This window comes from Heptranchias perlo, chromosome 6 (assembly GCF_035084215.1).
Source record: "Heptranchias perlo isolate sHepPer1 chromosome 6, sHepPer1.hap1, whole genome shotgun sequence".
NCBI lineage: Eukaryota > Metazoa > Chordata > Chondrichthyes > Hexanchiformes > Hexanchidae > Heptranchias > Heptranchias perlo.
Genome location: NC_090330.1, coordinates 39,851,762 through 39,870,406, shown reverse-complemented (window position 1 = coordinate 39,870,406; position 18,645 = coordinate 39,851,762). Strand labels below are relative to the sequence as shown.

The following is an 18,645-nucleotide window of genomic DNA, read 5'->3' as shown; positions in this document are numbered from 1 at the left end:
GAAAGTACCTTTTTTATATATGTTTGTTTAATTGTTAAAAAGCATACTTATTCAACTATAGTTACAATTAAATTGTTTAAAAATAATAGTTTTACTGTATCTGTCCCCATCTACAACATTTCTATTGAATTCTTTAATAATTTTATTATAAATGAAAGAAACTGGGTATATTTTTAAATTGGAAGAAGTGAAATAAATAAAATGTGTCCCATTTCCAGTATTGGCCAAGTCACAGTACTCTCAAATTCAGAAACTTTTGTAGGCATGGCTGGCAATGGCACTGTATTCAGTCTTCACTAATCGATGTTTGAATATATATATGAGTGGTGTTATAGTCCTGCATGCTAGAAAGTGGCTATTCTTACACTTCAACTTTTGGCAGCTTTGCCCCCCTTTTAATAAAATTAAGGTGCTTCATATGATTGACAGGTAGCAAATGTAACACCGCTATTCAAGAAAGGAGGGAAGAGGGAAAACGGGGAACCAAAGGCCAGTTAGGCTGACATCAGTAGTAGGGAAAATGCTAGAATCTGTAATTAAGGACGTAGTAAGAGGGCACTTAGAGAATCATATGATTAGGCTGAGTCAACACGGTTTTATGAAAGAGAAATCGTGTTTAATAGATCTATTAGAATTTCTGAGGGTGTAATTAGCAGGGTAGATAAGGGGGAACCAGTGGATGTAGCATATTTGGATTTTGAAAAGGCATTTAATAAGGTGCCACACGAGAGGCTGTTACACAAGATTAGGGCTCATGGGCAATATATTAGCATGGGTTGAAGATTGGTTAACGGACAGAAAAGAGAAAGTAGGAATAAATGGGTCATTTTTGGGTTGGCAGGTTGTAACTAGTGGGGTTTATTTTAATTCGTTCATGGGATGTGGGCGTTGCTGGCAAGGCCAGCATTTATTGCCTATCCCTAATTGCCCTTGAGAAGATGGTGGTGAGCCGCCGCCTTGAACTGCTGCAGTCCGTGTAGTGAAGGTACTTCCACAGTGCTATTAGGTAGGGAGTTCCAGGATTTTGACCCAGCGACGATGAAGGAACGACGATATATTTCCAAGTGAGGATGGTGTGTGACTTGGAGGGGAACGTGCAGGTGGTGTTGTTTGCATGTGTCTGCTGCCCTTGCCCTTCTAGGTGGTAGAGGTTGCGGGTTTGGGAGGTGCTGTCGAAGAAGCCTTGGCGAGTTGCTGCAGTGCATCCTGTAGATGGTACACACTGCAGCCACGGTGCGCTGGTGGTGAAGGGAGTGAATGTTTAGGGTGGTGGATGGGATGCCAATCAAGCGGGCTGCTTTGTCCTGGATAGTGTCAAGCTTCTTAAGTGTTGTTGGAGCTGCACTCATCCAGGCAAGTGGAGAGTATTCCATCACACTCCTGACTTGTGCCTTGTAGATGGTGGAAAGGCTTTGGGGAGTCAGGAGGTGAGTCACTCACCACAGAATACCCAGTCTCTGACCTGCTCTTGTAGCCACAGTATTTATGTGGCTGGTCCAGTTCAGTTTCTGGTCAATGGTGACCCCCAGGATGTTGATGTTGGGGGGATTTGGCGATGGTAAAGCCGTTGAATGTCAAGGGGAGGTGGTTAGATTCTCTCTTGTTGGAGATGGTCATTGCCTGGCACTTATCTGGTACGAATGTTACTTGCCACTTATTAGCCCAAGCCTGGATGTTGTCCAGGTCTTGTTGCATACGGGCACAGACTGCATCATTATCTGAGGGGTTGTGAATGGAACTGAACACTGTGCAATCATCAGCGAACATCCCCATTTCTGACCTTATAATGGAGGGAAGGTCATTGATGAAGAAGCTGAAGATTGTTAGGCCTAGGACACTGCCCTGAGGAACTCCTGCAGCAATGTCCTGGGGCTAAGATGATCGGCATCCAGCAACCACTACCACCTTCCTTTGTGTCGCAAGGATCAGTGCTTGGGCCTCAGCTGTTTACAATATATATCAATGACTTAGGTGAGGGTACCGAATGTAATGTATCCAAGTTTGCTGATGATATAAAGCGAGGTGGGAAAGTAAGCTGTGAGGAGGACGCAAAGAGGCTGCAAAGGGATATTGACGGGTCAAGTGAGTGGGCGAGAAGGTGGCACATGGAGTATAAAGTGGGAAAATGTGAAATTATCCGCTTTGGTACGAAGAATAGAGAGGCAGAATATTTTTTAAAAGGTGAGAGACTAAGAAATGAGGGATTTGGGTGTCCTTGTGCACAAATCACAGAAAGTTAACATGCAGGTACAGCAAGCAATTAGGAAGGCAAATGGTATGTTAGCCTTTATTGCAAGGGGGTTGGCATATAAGAGTAAAGAGGACTTGCTGCAATTATAGGGCCCTGGTGAGACCAGACCTGAAGTACTGTGTACAGTTTTGGTCTCCTTACCTAAGGAAGGATATACTTGCCTTAGAGGGGGTGTAACGAAGGCTCACTAGATTGATTCCTGGGATGAGAGGGTTATTCTATGAGGAGATATTATGTAGAATGGGCCTGTATTCTCTGGAGTTTAGAAGAATGAGGTGATATTGGAATGTATAAAATTCTTAGAGGGCATGACAGGGTAGCTGCTAAGTGGCTGTTTCCCCTCGCTGGAGAGTCTAGAACTAGGGGTCATAGTCTCAATAAAAGGAGTCGGCCATTTAGGACCGAGATGAGGAAAAATTTCTTAGAGGGTTGTGAATCTTTGGAATTCTCTACCCCAGAGGGCTGTGGATGCTCAGTCATTGAGTATATTCAAGACTGAGATAGATAGATTTTTGGACACTAAGAGAATCAAGGGATATGGGGATCGGGTGGGAAAGTGGAGTTGTGGTCGAAGATCAGCCATGATTTTATTGAATGGTGGAGCAGGCTCCAGGGGCCGTATGGCCTACTCCTGCTCCTATTTCTTATGTTCTTAGTTTATTGTTATACACTGCTGTGTGTGGATAGCAACAATGGTTGACTGTAATTTTTCTTACTTACAGGAGAGGGATGGATTTCTTCCACTTGCTGAGACCGCCAGCAAGATGTTCTTTATTATCACTGATCTTTCCAAAATTAATAATATGTATCGCTTTAGTCTGGCAGCCTTTCTTAGACTCTTCCAGCGATCCTTAAAGAGCAGGAAGGTATGTTTTCAACTTAGCAGAATGCTTTGAAGCTGGATTAAATTTTCATCTATTACAAGGACGTAGCAAAGATGAACATTGTTTGTTTGCTAACAACCTGAACACAAACATAAAAAAAAAATTTAAAATAATATTCTTACCTTTTGGATTGATTTGACAGTTTTGTAACAGTTTACCAATTAGAATATTGTTCATCTCAGCAATGAAAAAGGTACCCGTACACATTTGGAAATGGTTATTACACAGTAAAACGGCTACAATAGTATGTTTTCATAATCAAACACTGAATAGTTTATACAAACGTTCAATATGAAATTTTGGTTGTTTGTATTGAAAATTTAAAAGTAGTTAATTCATTGTGCTCCACATGCCAAAGGTAGGTTATCTAACCAATTGGGCAGGCAAACATATATCTGTTCCTTTTAAGAGGCATTTGGACCAGAGCAAATCCTCCCCTCACCTCTCCCACTAAATATCTTCCCCAACAGTTCCCCCTCAATAGAATGTCTTCCCTGTCCAGCCCTACCTTTGAATGTGCTTACCAAACAGAGCATAAATTCTGCACATCCCCCTCCCACTGCTCATAAATGCTTAGCAGCCTTCCCCTCCACCCACTCAGTAAATCTAAACTTCTGGACGGGAGAAAGAACAGAGCACTCTTTACCCCTCCTTCCCCTCACCAAGATGAAAATCTGGGCCTCGTGGAGGGAAGCTCAGCTCAGCTACTTTCCTTGCCTTTGTGCCCGTATCCGTCCTCGTGATCCATTCTCCGTCCGCCTCCTCGCCCACTAACCGCCTCCTCGCCCACTGTCCGCCTCCTTGCCCATTTGGGTCCAATTATACCTCTGCCCTCTAACCCTGCTTGACCTAAATAATGCACCTGGTCTTGTGCAATGTCACAGGAGATCGACTAGTGTGTATATATATAAAAATTCTTGCGTGTAGAACGAACTTCCTGTTTGTTACACTTTAGCTGTCATTCTTTTGCTATAATACTTTGTTGATTGGCTCAGAGTAAAACAGCAGAAAATCAGCTTGGGAACATATGGATCAAATACCACTTACGAATTAAGAAAATTGCTGATGATTAATTACGAAGGACTTATGAAAGCAACCAGTCTTGATGACCAGTGAGGTGAACCTACCAATTTAAAACAAAATGTGGTGATCCAATCCAGTCATTCAAAATGCTTTTTGGAACATTTTTGGCTGCCATTTTTTCCCACCTTAGTAACTGAAATTTTCTAGGGGCTATGTTTCCTCTGCTTTGCACCCAGATATGCATACATACTGGCACAAAGCAGACTGAAAAACGGCAAAGATCTGTGATGCTGAGACTCCATCCCTTTTGTGCTCCATACGCACTTCGGAAGGTTTCTTTAAAGAGGGGTGGGGTCACTTGCGCATGGAGTAGACACAAACTAAAAAGTAATACAAATGAAACGGGAGTCAACACGCTTCCCACCTCACTTTCCTGAGTCTTTACTTGGCGGAGGTTGAAAAGTAGCACGGCCCACAAGAAGTGGGACTTGGTGCTTGTGCACAGCCCCTTCGGATTAGAAGATCTGAGAAGTTGTTTGCAGCAAAGACCTGGAAACACTACTCATCCTGCTGGCCTTGTTTTATCCAGCTGGAGGCTTTCTGACTATTGTTTTGGACAATTGCCTGAATGCCTGAAGCTTGTGGTACAATACTCTTGGTAGAAGTCTCCAGTGGTACAGATTTCCTCCGCCATTATTGTGTGTAAGCACTTCCAAGAGGTGTTTTTCTGATAGTGAGTAATCAGAATGTTTAGATTTCCTTACAGCCTCACGCAGAAACAGATAGAGATAGACAGACACGCAATTACACATCTAGGAAGACATCACAAAACACTCATTTCCCTTATAAAATCACCAGTGCTGCCAGAAATAAGATTCCCCCATCATTGCTGTCAAAGCCTTTTCATTCACTGCTGACTGATGCCAGGAATCCACCAGTGAGCCAAACCTCACATTCAATCCCAGTTGTGCCAAACCTGAGGTTCACTTTCTCCAGTTTTGCCAAACTCCAGGTTCCCTTCCACAGTGATACCAGATCAAAGGACACTCCCCCATGCTGTTGCACCTCAGCAGGCCTACTGCAGTACTGTCAACACCAGGACTCCCACCCCAGTTCTGACAAACCCCAGGACCATTCCCTAGTGATACCACAGCACAGTGCCATCCTCCAGTGCTATTGAAGCCCAGAATCATCCCCATTGCTCCCATGTACAGCTGAGCCCCATTCCTTGTTCCCAGCATTGATAAATACCAGATACCTACCTCCAGTTGGCACATTTTGCTTGCCATTTTGCTGTGTTTTCTCAGCTTTAAAAATAAGAGCTAAAAATTATATAAAGGTAAAGAAATATATATTTAAAATAAATGCCACTCATTCACATTATAATGGGCAGAGCTGTAGAATTCAATCCCCAAAGTACCAAGGAAATTTCCAGAATGTCATTTAATAAAAATGGAATTTGACACTTTCAGTCACTAAATCAGTGGCACTTGTGTAATGCATTAAATGACAGAAACATTCCTATTGTTATAAAACAGGGAATCCTCTGACTCACCATGAGCAAAGCCTCAGGAGATCTACTAGTATTTAAATAAATACAAGTATGTGTTTTTGTACTGAAATAATATTTTTAGTTTCATGATCCATTTATTTTACTCATTAGGAATCTGAAAACACAGATATCCGAATCACAGCACTGATTGGTACCCTGAAAACTTTGGTCTATGAATATATTTGCCGTTCACTGTTTAAGGTAAGAGTAACCACTGCAGATTGTTAGCAAAAGAACCAAAGGCGACATGAGAAAAAACTTTTTTACGCAGCGAGTGGTTGTGACCTGGAATGCACTGCCTGAGGGGGTGGTGGAGGCAGATTCAATCACGGCTTTCAAAAGGGAATTGGATAAGTACTTGAAGGGAAAAAATTTGCAAGGCTACGGGGATAGGCCGGGGGAGTGGGACTAGCTGGATTGCTCTTGCAGCGAGCCGGCACGGACTCAATGGGCCGAATGGCCTCCTTCCATGCTGTAGCAATTATATGATTCTAGCTGTATTGTTTTTGAAAAAATTGTGCAATTTTAGATATCTGATCTTGACGTATTTGTTTTCCAACCATTTATTTGTGGGGCAAAGCCTCATCATTTTAGTTGTGAGAATGCTACCTAATTTGCTTATTGGTCAGAAGGCGAACATACAAATATATTTGTGTACCCTTGTAGTGCCATAGGTATTTGTGGCCAGCACCAGTGTCTGTTTGCTCTAGCTTAAGTTATAGGTCCTTTCACCCAAGCCAACCTCATCGGCACCCGGTGGAGCTCGGTTGCACTAATAAAGCTCTGATAAAAGGTGAGTCTTCAGCATGTTCACCAATTGAATACTTCTGTGCTTACAGAATAGATCTTTGTACTATAGATTAAAGGAAGAGTCCTTGACTTAAACCCGAATTAGAGAGGTTGGCCCCTCATATCTCAATTGACAATGAACCTGGATCATCTCCAACCAAGGGAGTTAGCAGTTGTGCATGCCACAAAAGGATAGTCACCTCAGCAGGAGAGTGAGTTTAGAGTTAGCCCCTCTCATGGCAAAATGTAAAGTGCTACAGAATCCACATTTTTTATCTTGCATTTAGATGCTGATGTCTGCTACAAAGTTGTTTGTACAAAGATCTATCCTGTAAGCACAGAAGTATTCAGTTAATTGAACGTGCTGAAGGCTCACCTTTTGACAGAGCATTGCTAGTGAAACCAAGCTCCACCGGGTGCCGATGAGGTTGATTTGTTTTTAAGACATTTTCTTCCTTCTTTTCCTGTTTTGGATTTATCTCCCACTGAGCAAGGGTTTAATGTTAGCCTGACCAAATCCGACCATTGGGTTTATTTTCTGCTGACAGTTCAATTAAATTCATTTAAGTTCACCACCAGTGGAAATTAACTCTTGATTACTCAAACTTCCATTAATTACTTAACAATGGCCAATTTTCAGGATGGAAATGACCAGGTACAAATTACATACAGTAGCAGCCATCAGCTTCCACTTTGCCATTCACAGTGAACAAAAGAAATGGAAATCAGCATCTGAAATAGGAATGAATCTATCCAATGAACTACATAGGTAATAACATAGCAACAGAAAGAAAAGAAAGAACTATATTTATATACAGTGATTTATCACACATCTACAGTCACACCCAAGGTGCTTCATTTGAACTATTTTGATGTGGTACTTACTGTTTTTATGTAGGTCATTTGTGGCAGCTGTTTTACACTCAGCAAGATTCTACAACTAGCAGTGAGATTAATGATTAATTGATCTGTTCTTGGGGTATTGGATCAGGGAAGTTATGTTGGCCATGACACCTTGCTTTTCTTCTAAATAGTGCTATGTGATCTTTTAATGTCCACCTGGACGACTGGAACAGACAAACAAGGCCTTAGTTTAACATCTCATCTGAGATGCAGGACCTTTGACAGTGCAGCACTCCCTCAGTACTGCACTGTTAGACAATATTTTGCACTCAAACCCTGGGGTAGGGATTGAACCCACAACTTAAATGACTGAGGTGAGAGTGTTATCAACTGAGCCATGCTGACACTCTAAAATTGCTGTATCTTCGATCTTCCAATTCGATCTTCCAATTCTGTTTTTTTCTGAATGCTCCCTTCCCCCATTGATAGCAGAACCCTCAGCCACCTCGGCCCTACCCTCTGGAACTCCCCCTCTAAAACCTCTCTGCTTCTCCTCTCTCTATCTTTATCTTTTAAAAACCTTATCAAAACCATCTTTTTGACCAAGCTGTTGGTGCACAACATAATTTTTTTTAAAACTGAACTTGGACTTTTTGCTATGTATTTGAGAGTTTTCAACCTTCTCAAAACAATATTGAATCAAACTGCAAAGAAAGGTACAATTGTTTCTTGTAAATTTGGGCAGGTCACTCATTTTGCTTTGGCATCATTTCAGTTTGGAGCTAGCAGCTACTGATGAAAATAAAACTAAGCTCAAAACTCACATTGTCCTCGCATGCTGCACCATGATTGTTCAACACACACAAGCTTCTGAAGAGTGAGGATCTGTCACTTTTTGCTTACTCTTCAGATCATGTGCGACACTCTGTCCAGTTGCCTAGATGAGAGCTGATTGAAATGACTTCAGTTCCATGTAACCAAATGGAATTGATTATCAGAAGTGAACTTGAGGATTATCTGTACAATAATCTAATAAACAGCAGTCAACATGGATACGGAAGAGGAAAATGCTTCCTATTCAGCCTCCTCGACTACTTTGGAGAAGTACCATTCCAAGTGGCTGTGGAAAACTGTATAACATGATGTTCTGGACTTTTAAAAGGCATTTGACAAAATTCCAAAGAAAAGGCATTTTGTTAAGCTCAAATCTGAGGGAATTCAGGATGATTATTGAGAACGGATTAAAAAAAATTGACTAAAGGGTAGAAAACAATAGATATTTGTTAGCGGAGTTGTATTGGCGGGGTGGGGTGGAAGAGAGGAGTTCTGGGTTGGGTGTCAAAGACTCTGCTAGGACCACTGCTGTTTCTAATTTACATCAACGACTTGGACTGAGAAAAACAGAAAATGCTGGAGAAGCTTAGCAAGTCAGGCAGCGTCTGTGGAGAAAGAAACAGAGTTAACATTTCAGGTCGAAGACCTTCAGTCAGAAAGGTTCTTCCAGTTCTGACAAAAGGTCTTCGACCTGAAACGTCAACTCTGTTTCTTTCCCCACAGATGCTGCCTGACTTGCTGAGCTTCTCCAGCATTTTCTGTTTTTATTTCAGATTTCCAGCATCCGCAGTATTTTGCTGTTGACTTGGATTGAGAAACTCAGTGCAAATTGGTTAGATTTCCAGCTAATGCCAAAATAGGAGGGGCAATGAAATTGAAGGAAGCAGCTCAAAAATTACAGAATGAGTTGGAAAAATATACAAAAGTGGGCAGAACAATGGCAGGTGAAATTTAAAGCAGACATGAATAGGAAGGAAAATTGGTGATGCACGTACTCCATGACAGTGTTGAAATAGCCACGGCTGAAGTTGAAAGAGATCTAGGAGTCTTGGACTCAGCACTAGACCTGTCCAACAAATGCAGAGCAACAATCAACAAAGTCATTAGAATGTTGAAGTGCGTAGTCAAAATACTATAATAGAAGTCAGAGGAAGTCATGATCAAGCTCTACAGTGCTCTGGTCAGACTGCACCTTGAATACTGTTTCCAGTTTTGGTTGCTGCGAAACAGGGTAGACATTCAAGCACTGAAGGCAGTGGAGAGAATGGCCACAAGGGTCAAAGGTAGGAGGAAAATATGTGCTTTTGAACTTGAAAATCTAAGAGGTGACCCTATAAAGGCATATAAGATAGTTAATGGAATGGAAAAGGCAAATCCCGAATATTACTTTTGAATTAAATTGTGAGGTTAGGACAACAGGACATGGATTCAAACTAATAAAAGGTGAGTTTAGGATTGATATTGAAAGTTCTTCTTCACGCAAAGAGTGACCAACACATAGAATAGAGTTCCAGATAGAGAGTAGTGGAGGCAAATATTCTGGAATTATTTAAGAAATGATTAGCTGCTACAATGGGAAGACTAGGGTTTATCTGGATGGATAAACTAAGATGGGCTAAATGGCTTCTCTCATGTGCGAAGTAATACACAGCCAAGGGACTGAAACCTAGTCATTCTAATTGGGACTGTTTTCCATTTTCTCCCCTCCTCTTCTGGAGGTCCCGATTCATGCTGAGGTATTGATTCATAGCATTAACCACCCTCTGGTACTTTGCCCACAATGGCATGTGTGAGCCTAGATGGTGAATGTTGGCAGGGTATTTGACTATAGTGGGCATTATAACTGAGCTTGTTCTATATTTAAAACTTATTATTTGGCATTGGCTGCCTGATTAGAGCCTCCATCTTGCATCTTATAATTTCCGAGGCTGGCTCTGAAACATTTCAATGGAACAGCAGACGAAGCTGGGAGATGCAGCTAAGTACCAAAACAACATTCTTCAGCACTTTAGTTTCAGAAGCAGTAAAAAGATAATAGCCCCAATTAGGATAATTTTTAAAAATAGAGGTAAGTTTTTGAAAATACAATTTTTTCAAGAATACTCAAGGATAAGGGAATTATAGGATCTTAAAGCTACTGGGGTAAAGTACAATTTTTCCTCTAAAAATCCATCCATTTTATTCTTGCGCATCAAAATTTGAAATTGTAATGTTGATTTTTGTGACATGGGCTTGTGACTTGTTTGTAGTGTAGAAATGAGTAAGAGATGTGATCTACAGAATCTTATTTTTCCTCCTTCCAATTTTAGAGAAGGCTAGGTATTGACTCTATGTCACGATGGGTGAACTTTCTGCTTATGCAGTTGGGAGTTTTCGACCATCTTAAATCAATATTGAATTAAGTTGCAACGGAAAACGCAATTGTTTCTTGGCCGAGGCTACAGGCAGTGTACTTCTGTAGAGATTTACTTGTAGAGCTTCAGTGCATACACAGAAACAAATTGTATGGTGAAAGGCTTTTATTCACAGAAATAACAGCACATAGTATACAATGTAATAATACAAATCCGCGCTCTTGATTAATCACACCGCCTAAAATTCTGGTAATTATCCTGGGTAGTCTTGATTTTAAATCTCCTACCCCCCATATTTTAGAAGCTAACCTCAACTGGTTTAACGGGGTGTTGCTGATGGTCTGCATACCTTCAGCCACACAGTATTACAGCACATCTATAGGTCTAAGATTAGATTGATGTGCTTTTGTCGATCCTCTCTTTTAACTGAAAAATATGCAGTTTCAGTGTAATGGTATAGTTTTCTTGGTTGGCAACACCTTGAGCAAAGAATGGGATTTGTATCCCATTAGAGTTTGAAGCAAGTACCTATCATTTAACAGAAGAGTCTTCTGTTAGGAATTGTTTGGATGCACCGTGGACCCATGATCCTAATAAAACATGTAAAAAGTTACTTCTGAAACCTTCTGCGCTCAGTAATTATTGGAGTGAGATATTCTCAACATTTACAGACATGGGAATAGCATTTACATTTTAATATACTATTTATTTGTGCAGAAATTGCATTAGACACTGGCTGTCATGTTATCAAAACAATAATAACTGCTGCTTTAGATTTTAATTCAATAGTTAGGTCTCTGAAACATATGTTTGTCGGCAGCCTAATAAACTTAACATAATCCCTTCATTTACCAAGGGAAATAGAATGTTAAAGTAAAATATAGATATTGCAATAATTTTAAATAACCAAGTTCAACTCTATAAAATATTGAATTACTTTATTTCAGCATGTTCATGAAATGTGCGTTAAATGATGGAAAACTCAATGTTATCCAAATATTCTGAATGCTTTCGTAGTGCCTATTTTTTGAAAAAAATATATTTGGTTTGCCATGCTTTGCGTTGACATGGAAACTATTCACTAGTATTGAGATTTTTGATCTTTGTATACTGAATCCTTAGTAAATATACATACATAATTTAGAAAACATTGACTATTGGTTGATCCAGAGACAAAAGTTTGCTTCTTAATGGATGGAGAATTGTGGCAAACCTGCCAGCAATCTCCTGGTGCGTTCCCTGGGGGGCGAGACCCCTTACTTGGAATGCGATTTTGTAAAATTGGCCCTTTAGTATTAGATTTGATTTTGATATCAGCTTAGGTAGGAGTAGTGCTGTTGGGTAAGTGAATATAGATGGTGAGAGAAGGCTTATGATGTAAGGTACAGCATGTGGCGTGGTTCTTAACCATACAGCTTAGAAATGTCCTAGGTTCAATTCCCAAGGTGCGCTGAGTTAGCTGATCTCAACCAGGACACGAGCGAAGACAGTGGAATAGACTTCATTGTCCCCTGACTAGAAGGAGAAAATCAGATTATGTTACTATCCAATGAACCCTGCTGGAAAGTGTGCAATTGTAGACGTTGCATGAGGATAGGATTGGGCTCAGTCAAATAACCAACAGACACTCAGGGCTCGATATTAGGAGGGAGGCGGGTTGGCAGCGGGGGGGGTCGACTGGACGCGTGGGTAACGCGCCCAGTGAAATCGGGGTGCTCCGCATGCGATCGCAGCCTAATTGAAGGCGCTTACCTTGGTTTCCAGGTTTCCCGTTCTAGACCTACACAGCGGGCGCACTGCGCACCCGCATCACAGGCTGTCAGCAAGAGGAGCCCTATGCTCCTCCTGCAGCAAACAACCAATTTTAGATCATGGAGCAGGCCAGAGGCAAGGCTGCTCCAAGGTCCTCTGACTCCTCAATCCAGGTGCTGCTCGATGGGGTGAGGAGGAGGGGGGAAATTTTTTTTCCATCAGATGGGAGGAGGTGTCCTCCCTCCGCCACCAAGAAGGCCTGGCTGGAGGTGGCCGAGGAGGTCACCAGCAGCGGCAATGTGTCCAGAACCTGGGTCCAGTGCAGGAAGCGATTTAATGACCTAACCAGGTCAGCCAAAGTAAGTATACTTACGCATTCTCCCACATCACCTCCACCACCACACAGCTCCTTCTGCACTGCCACCACAACGCTCTCGCTTCACTCCTCACATCCACTCAACTATCATCCTCACCTTGCATGCATGTACTCATCGCCCCAGTTCCCATTCGAACACAACCACGCAACCCAATCCTCATACAATCTCATGGCTATGTCTCACACGCACCCTCCCATGCATCTCCCTCACGTTCACCCCCACCCACACCAATGTATGCAGCGGGTCACCATGCAACCATCACTCAATCACGCCTCTGTGTTTTGCCTTGATAGGAGAAGAGATGCCAGAATGCCTGGGAGAGGGCAAGGACTGGAGGGGGCCCGCCACACCAGGTGGCTTTAACGGATGCGGAGCAGCAGGCACTCAAAATAAGCCGGACGCTGGAGTGTCTGTCCGTGACAGACGCCGAGACTGGGAGTGCGCATGCCGCTGGTGACAGAAATCTAAAACTCAGCACTCATGATAGCGAATGATCTTAGCATCACTTGGCATCTGCAGCACCTCAACATCTGTCCACACCCTTAATATTGCTTTCTGTTCTCTTGCAGGGCCATCTGCAAGTGCCGTGACTGTGGAGGGTGATTCCTCAGAGGACCTGCCAGCCTCTGAGGGTGCATCGTCACTTATGAGCCAGCCATCCACCAGCGCAGATACACACACCTCGGTGGGTCCCCGTCCACACTTAATTGGACTTGCACATGGTGAGTCACCACGCACATGTGAGCACGAGCAGACTCTGGTGGCAGGGGCAGCCGTGGAGAGTCCGCGTCAGTGAGAGCACTCTTCTCCAGGCTCTGCTCAGCTGGACCCAGATGCTGAACCCTGGGGGCCAGCCGTGAAAAGGAAAGTCATCGACGGCCAGCAGCACATTGCCGAGGTACTGGAACAGTTGCCACGCGCACTCTCCACAATCGCGCAGAGGATGGAGGAGTCCAACTCCTGCATGAGTGGAATACTGTCACAGGGACATGAAGGCATCTCTGAAATAGTGTCGCGGGAATGTCGGAATATCTGCGATGGAGGAAAGGCTAGCCTCCATCGAGCGTCAAGCATGGCCCAACAATGAGTCCATTCAGGCTCTGACAACGGCCGTTCGGATTCAGGGTGAGTAACATTCTGCCGCCTTAAACAGGCTGACAGATACCTTACAACTGTCCTTCCAAGGCTTCACACAAGTCCTCCAAACTGTCGTCCAGCAGGGTGGAAGGAGTGATGTGGGCCTGGGCCAGGAGAGGGATGCTGGTGAAAGGGGACATGGAAGTGGGGACGCCACTCAAAGCGCTCCCACGTCTCACCTGTTGCCCCACTCTCAATCAGTACCCACAATGCTGCCCCCTCTCCAGGTGGCCGAGTCTGCCCCTGCACAGGTGCAGGTGGAGCAGTCTTTGGAGGGGCTCTCACGGGCACCGAAACCCAGAGGGCGTCAGTGCAAAGCATCTCATCGGTCAGGGCATGGACAAGAACAACCTGCCACTACCTCTGCTGAAGCCACAGGGGTAGCACCACGTAGGGGGTCCCGTAAATGTAAGGCAAAGGTTTTGTGAGCACAAAGGGGATGCACAAGGGTGTAAGACAAAATGCCATGTTTTTGATTTACTTTTGTTTGTTTTGCAAAAAATCATTAAAGATTGTTATCACCACTACTGCCATGTCTTTCCAAATCTTGTCTGGTTTGTGCAATAATGCCCTTTCCTGAGAATCACCATGAAGACCCACAACTGATGCCACCCATTGTGTCACTGCAGAGTGGGTGTAGGCGTATTTGCAGGGCTCTTTTATGCAGACGACTGAGATGCCGGTGATGTTCCCAGTGGCACACTGAAAGGATGCGGAGGAGAAGTTGTTGAGGGCAGTGGTGACTTTGACAGCGACAGGTAAGAAGATGGTGCTCGGGTCAGCTGGGAGCAGCTCGGCATGAAGAAGGCCGCAGATGTCTACGACTACATGTCGAGTGACTCTGAACCTCCGTGTGCACTGCTGCTCAGCGAGGTCCAGGAAGCTGAGCCTCGGTCTGTAGACCCTGTGGCGAGGCTAGTGCCTTCTGCGATGCATCTCTCTCTGCGGTTGCCCTCCCTCCTGCTGTGCAGGTGGATGTGTCACAGCACTGTGTTGTGGAGCTCCACGTGTCAGAGGTGGACGGCATGGCCGGCGAGGCTGGTGATGCTGTTCGTCCTCCGAGGAGGTCATGACTGCAGCAATGGCGGCCCCCATCCAGAAGATGTACGTTTGAGGGGGTCCGCAAGGTAGGTAAATGTGTCTGCACACGTGGTTGAGGTTGCAAGTTTGTGAATTTTAGTGTTAGGAGGAGGGTGGTGCAGGCCAAACTTTGTTCCAAGTGACAGAGTGGCCTCCTGCAATGAGTGAGGGTCTCCCCCCTGACCTGTCAAATGGACCTTTGCAGCTGCCACAGGCTGGTGGCTACAACACGTCCATTTCAACTGGGAGTGTTTCTCCCAGTAGGGGAAACGCTCTCCGTTGAGATGAAATTCCCACCCCTCCTAAAATATCCTACAAATCAGGTCTGCTAACGACCTGAAGTATCAAAATAATTACCTTAAGTGGGATCCCGGCGGGAGTCCCGCATGTCGCATCTAAGCGCGTCACTGGGGAACCTGGAAGTGGACAGGTTGGAGCTGGGCTCCGGACCCGCCCCGGGAATCCACAATTTTCGGAGCCCCCCCGCCACGAACGCCTCCGCTCGGACCTCCACTGTTTAGTCTCACACGTGAAAGATGACTATTTGGATGAGGTATAGGAGGGCCACTGGCTCTTGTGGTGCTATACCCCACGTACATCAAGAGAAGACAAATGAAAACAGGTGAAAATTGGAAATAGTCCAAAAACCACTCATCAAAAATTTGCACTGTAGCAGATGCAAAGCTGAAATTACTGTTGGAGATAATAGTAAATGACTGCTTAAAGCATTTGTATGTCATTCTCCAGTGTGCTATTTTAACCGAGGCATTAACTCATTTAAAACAAATAGGTAATGTTCCTGTTAAAATAGCATACTGTGGAATGTCATATTCGCCTGCTACTTTTGCCAAAAGTAATTTCTAATTCTAATTCTTTGTTGCAGCATGGATTTGCCATGATAACATGTTACCACTGAAGATGAGTTTTTGGAGTTGGTTGTTTCAAAACCACCTCACCCAAAATCTCTCTGATATGCTTTACCATTCTTTAACATAAATTTATTCATAAAGAGTAAATGAATGTAATGTTTAATATTGTAAAACCATTGTTGGAAGAACTTATACCCGCTTCTCATAAAGAGCTGGCTGTTCTTAACAAATGAGTTTGGGGATGACCTGATTATTAATTAAAGCTTGCTGAATTTGACAATTGATCTAATGCCTAAGCCTGCTAGTTGACAACATAATGACAAACTCACCTGTGGGCTAAATTCTATTCTAATGTTCCTCAAAGATTTTGTTTTTGATGTTGTGTTTTGATGTGTATTCTATCAAATTCTGCCTCAAAACATTATCCTTTACTGCACAATTGGCCTTTTTGGCACAGATTGAGATTCTAGTCACAGAAAAAAATGTACTTTCTATTTCATTGTCTAATCAGTTACTCAATTGAACAGTAAACAACCTATGAAATGGCTGGTTCTTTTTTGTAGATCTCACAATGGTGCTGCAAACAGGCAGTACAGGCCTTTAGAAATCAGAAGAAAAAAACACCCTCAGGATTATTAGGCATCATTTTAGTTTTACTAATTAGTCTGACAACCGGTGTTAAGAGATTTTGTGTTAACAAGGAAATGCTGTGTAACCTGTGTGACGTGTTAAGAGACTTTAGAGTCTCAGGTGCATACCAATTTTGCATTGAATGTTATACTTACCATCTATTTCGCTGGCATATTTACAGTTCCCTGCCTGTGCAACCGTTGTAATAGTCAGCAATGCCCAGAGTAGTTCCTTAATTCACCACAGCTCAGGATGACATCTCATCACATAAACTTCCTAATCTCCCTGTGGCAGCAACTGGGAACCATTTAAAAAAAAAATTGCCTTTGCTGAACTTTCTTACACACTTTACTCACTTACTTACCGATGCTTCTTTCCAAGAATCTATATTTCCACAATGAAAGAAAAAGGCTTCCATTCTATGAATGTACAAGCAGTAACTGATGCCAGGAAAGTCATCATGATGTGTGTGTCAGTTTCCCTAGCAATGCCCGTGACTCATTTATCCACGCCGATGCAGGATTAAGCTGGAATTTATACAAAATGTGACCGTTAGTTGGTAGCATTGTCCTACATACCTCAGTATGTTTTTTTTTTCTGAGTTTAATGCCAGTCACTCTTTGACAGGCGACAGATGCTATGATCTAAATACCCTGGCTCATTATCCAGTGCCAAATCCTCAATAACTATTATAGCGTGCACATTTTGATGTTTCAAAAATCAGATTTAGGTCTTTTGATTTTGTGGGGGTGGAAGGGTGCGGGGAGAGCACACTGGCCTTAAGAAGATTGCTTTGCTGAATCTTTCATCCTGCCACAACGGAGCAACCTTGTATACAAGAGAGCAACAGCAACACACACATTGCGAATTTTATGCTTCCACATTTTCTTACTCCAAAGTGGAGTCGGACCGTAATTATGGGCCAGTGAAAATGTCAAGATTCCCAACACCATGTGCAGGGAGAGTCCCTCCTATCCTCTGATGTAAGTTGTATAGGGGAGACTGCACCCCTCAACAACTGAGATTTTTTTCTTTGGCAGATTTTCAGTCCACATCTTCTTCAATACTCCCATATTTGGCATCTTTCCTTCCTTTTTAGAATGAGTTTCTGTGTACAGGACAATTTCTTGTCATGTCTTTAAAAAATAACTAGTTAGGGGTGCTGTGTTTAAGTTTTCATTAGTTTGGTCTTCTACTGGATCACATCAACCACCAGAAAGTTCAGATCTCTCTCACTGCAGTGAGCTTTCCACTTTCTTAGAAGTTGTTAAGGTACTGCTTGTTTTTTCTGGGTTTTTTTGCTTCATATCCTAAAGGTCTTGGATTTGAAGCAACCTTTTACATTTCCACATCACTAATTTGTCTGCATTGGAGTGGCATCGTGGTAAAGTGAAACACATTAGAAATGCCTTAAGGCAAAGAAGAAGAAAATGCCAAAATAAAATTATGCCTCAAAGCATAAATGTGAATTGTGCCCACATGAGCCTTAAGGCAACAAAATGTTGTGAAATTTAGCCTTATGTTCTGGTATAACAATATCCTGTTAACAGCAGACACCATTTGGTGCACATTCTACAATAATGGAAAGAAACAGGCTTGGCTGCAAGGCATCATTTAATTTACACAATCAGTGGAATTAGCTTTCCAGAAGGATATATTTTCATATTTCACACTGTTGGAGTGCTATGCTTCATTGCATTTCTCTCCTCTCCCTTGGTATCAATTGTAAAATGTCTTTAAAAAGTGTCATTTTAGCAATTGTTCATTTATCCACTTCAATCAAAAATAGTGTATTTAACAGGATCTGAGACATTTAGGGTGACATATGTCATTTATATGCATGAGCTGAAAACTCTGCTTTTTACCAAAGAATCATAATTGAACCCAGAGTCAAATTACAGTACAATTTGATGGAAAATATCTTGAGTGTGAAGTTTGTTGTACTATTGCAATATAATTTATTTATAAATAAGAGACTGCATTCTGGAATATAACAGTACTCACACTGATATGTCAGAGGGCAGTAATCTTTTGTTTTATTATAGCTTAAAAAGTCACATCAAAGTGTATTGCTAGCTCAGATTATATTGCAGGTAACAATGACATTATTCAGCAAATCACATTAAATATTCTAGCTTATGGATATAATTATCCCTAAAGGACTTGTTTATACTCTACAGTATACTGCACAGATTCTAACCTTGATTGCACTGCATATTTTATGAATTTTGATGTGTTTTCCTTGCTTCCTTTTTTGCATAGGTATAATA

At 42.6% G+C, this 18,645-nt stretch overlaps 1 protein-coding gene across 4 annotated transcripts in view; it reads left to right on the top strand.

Annotated features, from left to right (window-relative positions):
• The window catches only part of dync2h1 (dynein cytoplasmic 2 heavy chain 1), a 656,363-nt gene that overhangs the window by 299,039 nt on the left and 338,679 nt on the right, over positions 1-18,645 (top strand). For all 4 annotated transcript variants that reach the window (XM_067986146.1, XM_067986147.1, XM_067986148.1 and 1 more), the window contains exons 70-71: positions 2,974-3,117; positions 5,822-5,911. In XM_067986146.1, coding sequence (XP_067842247.1) covers positions 2,974-3,117; positions 5,822-5,911 — 234 coding nt within the window. The remainder of the gene's footprint in view (positions 1-2,973; positions 3,118-5,821; positions 5,912-18,645) is intronic.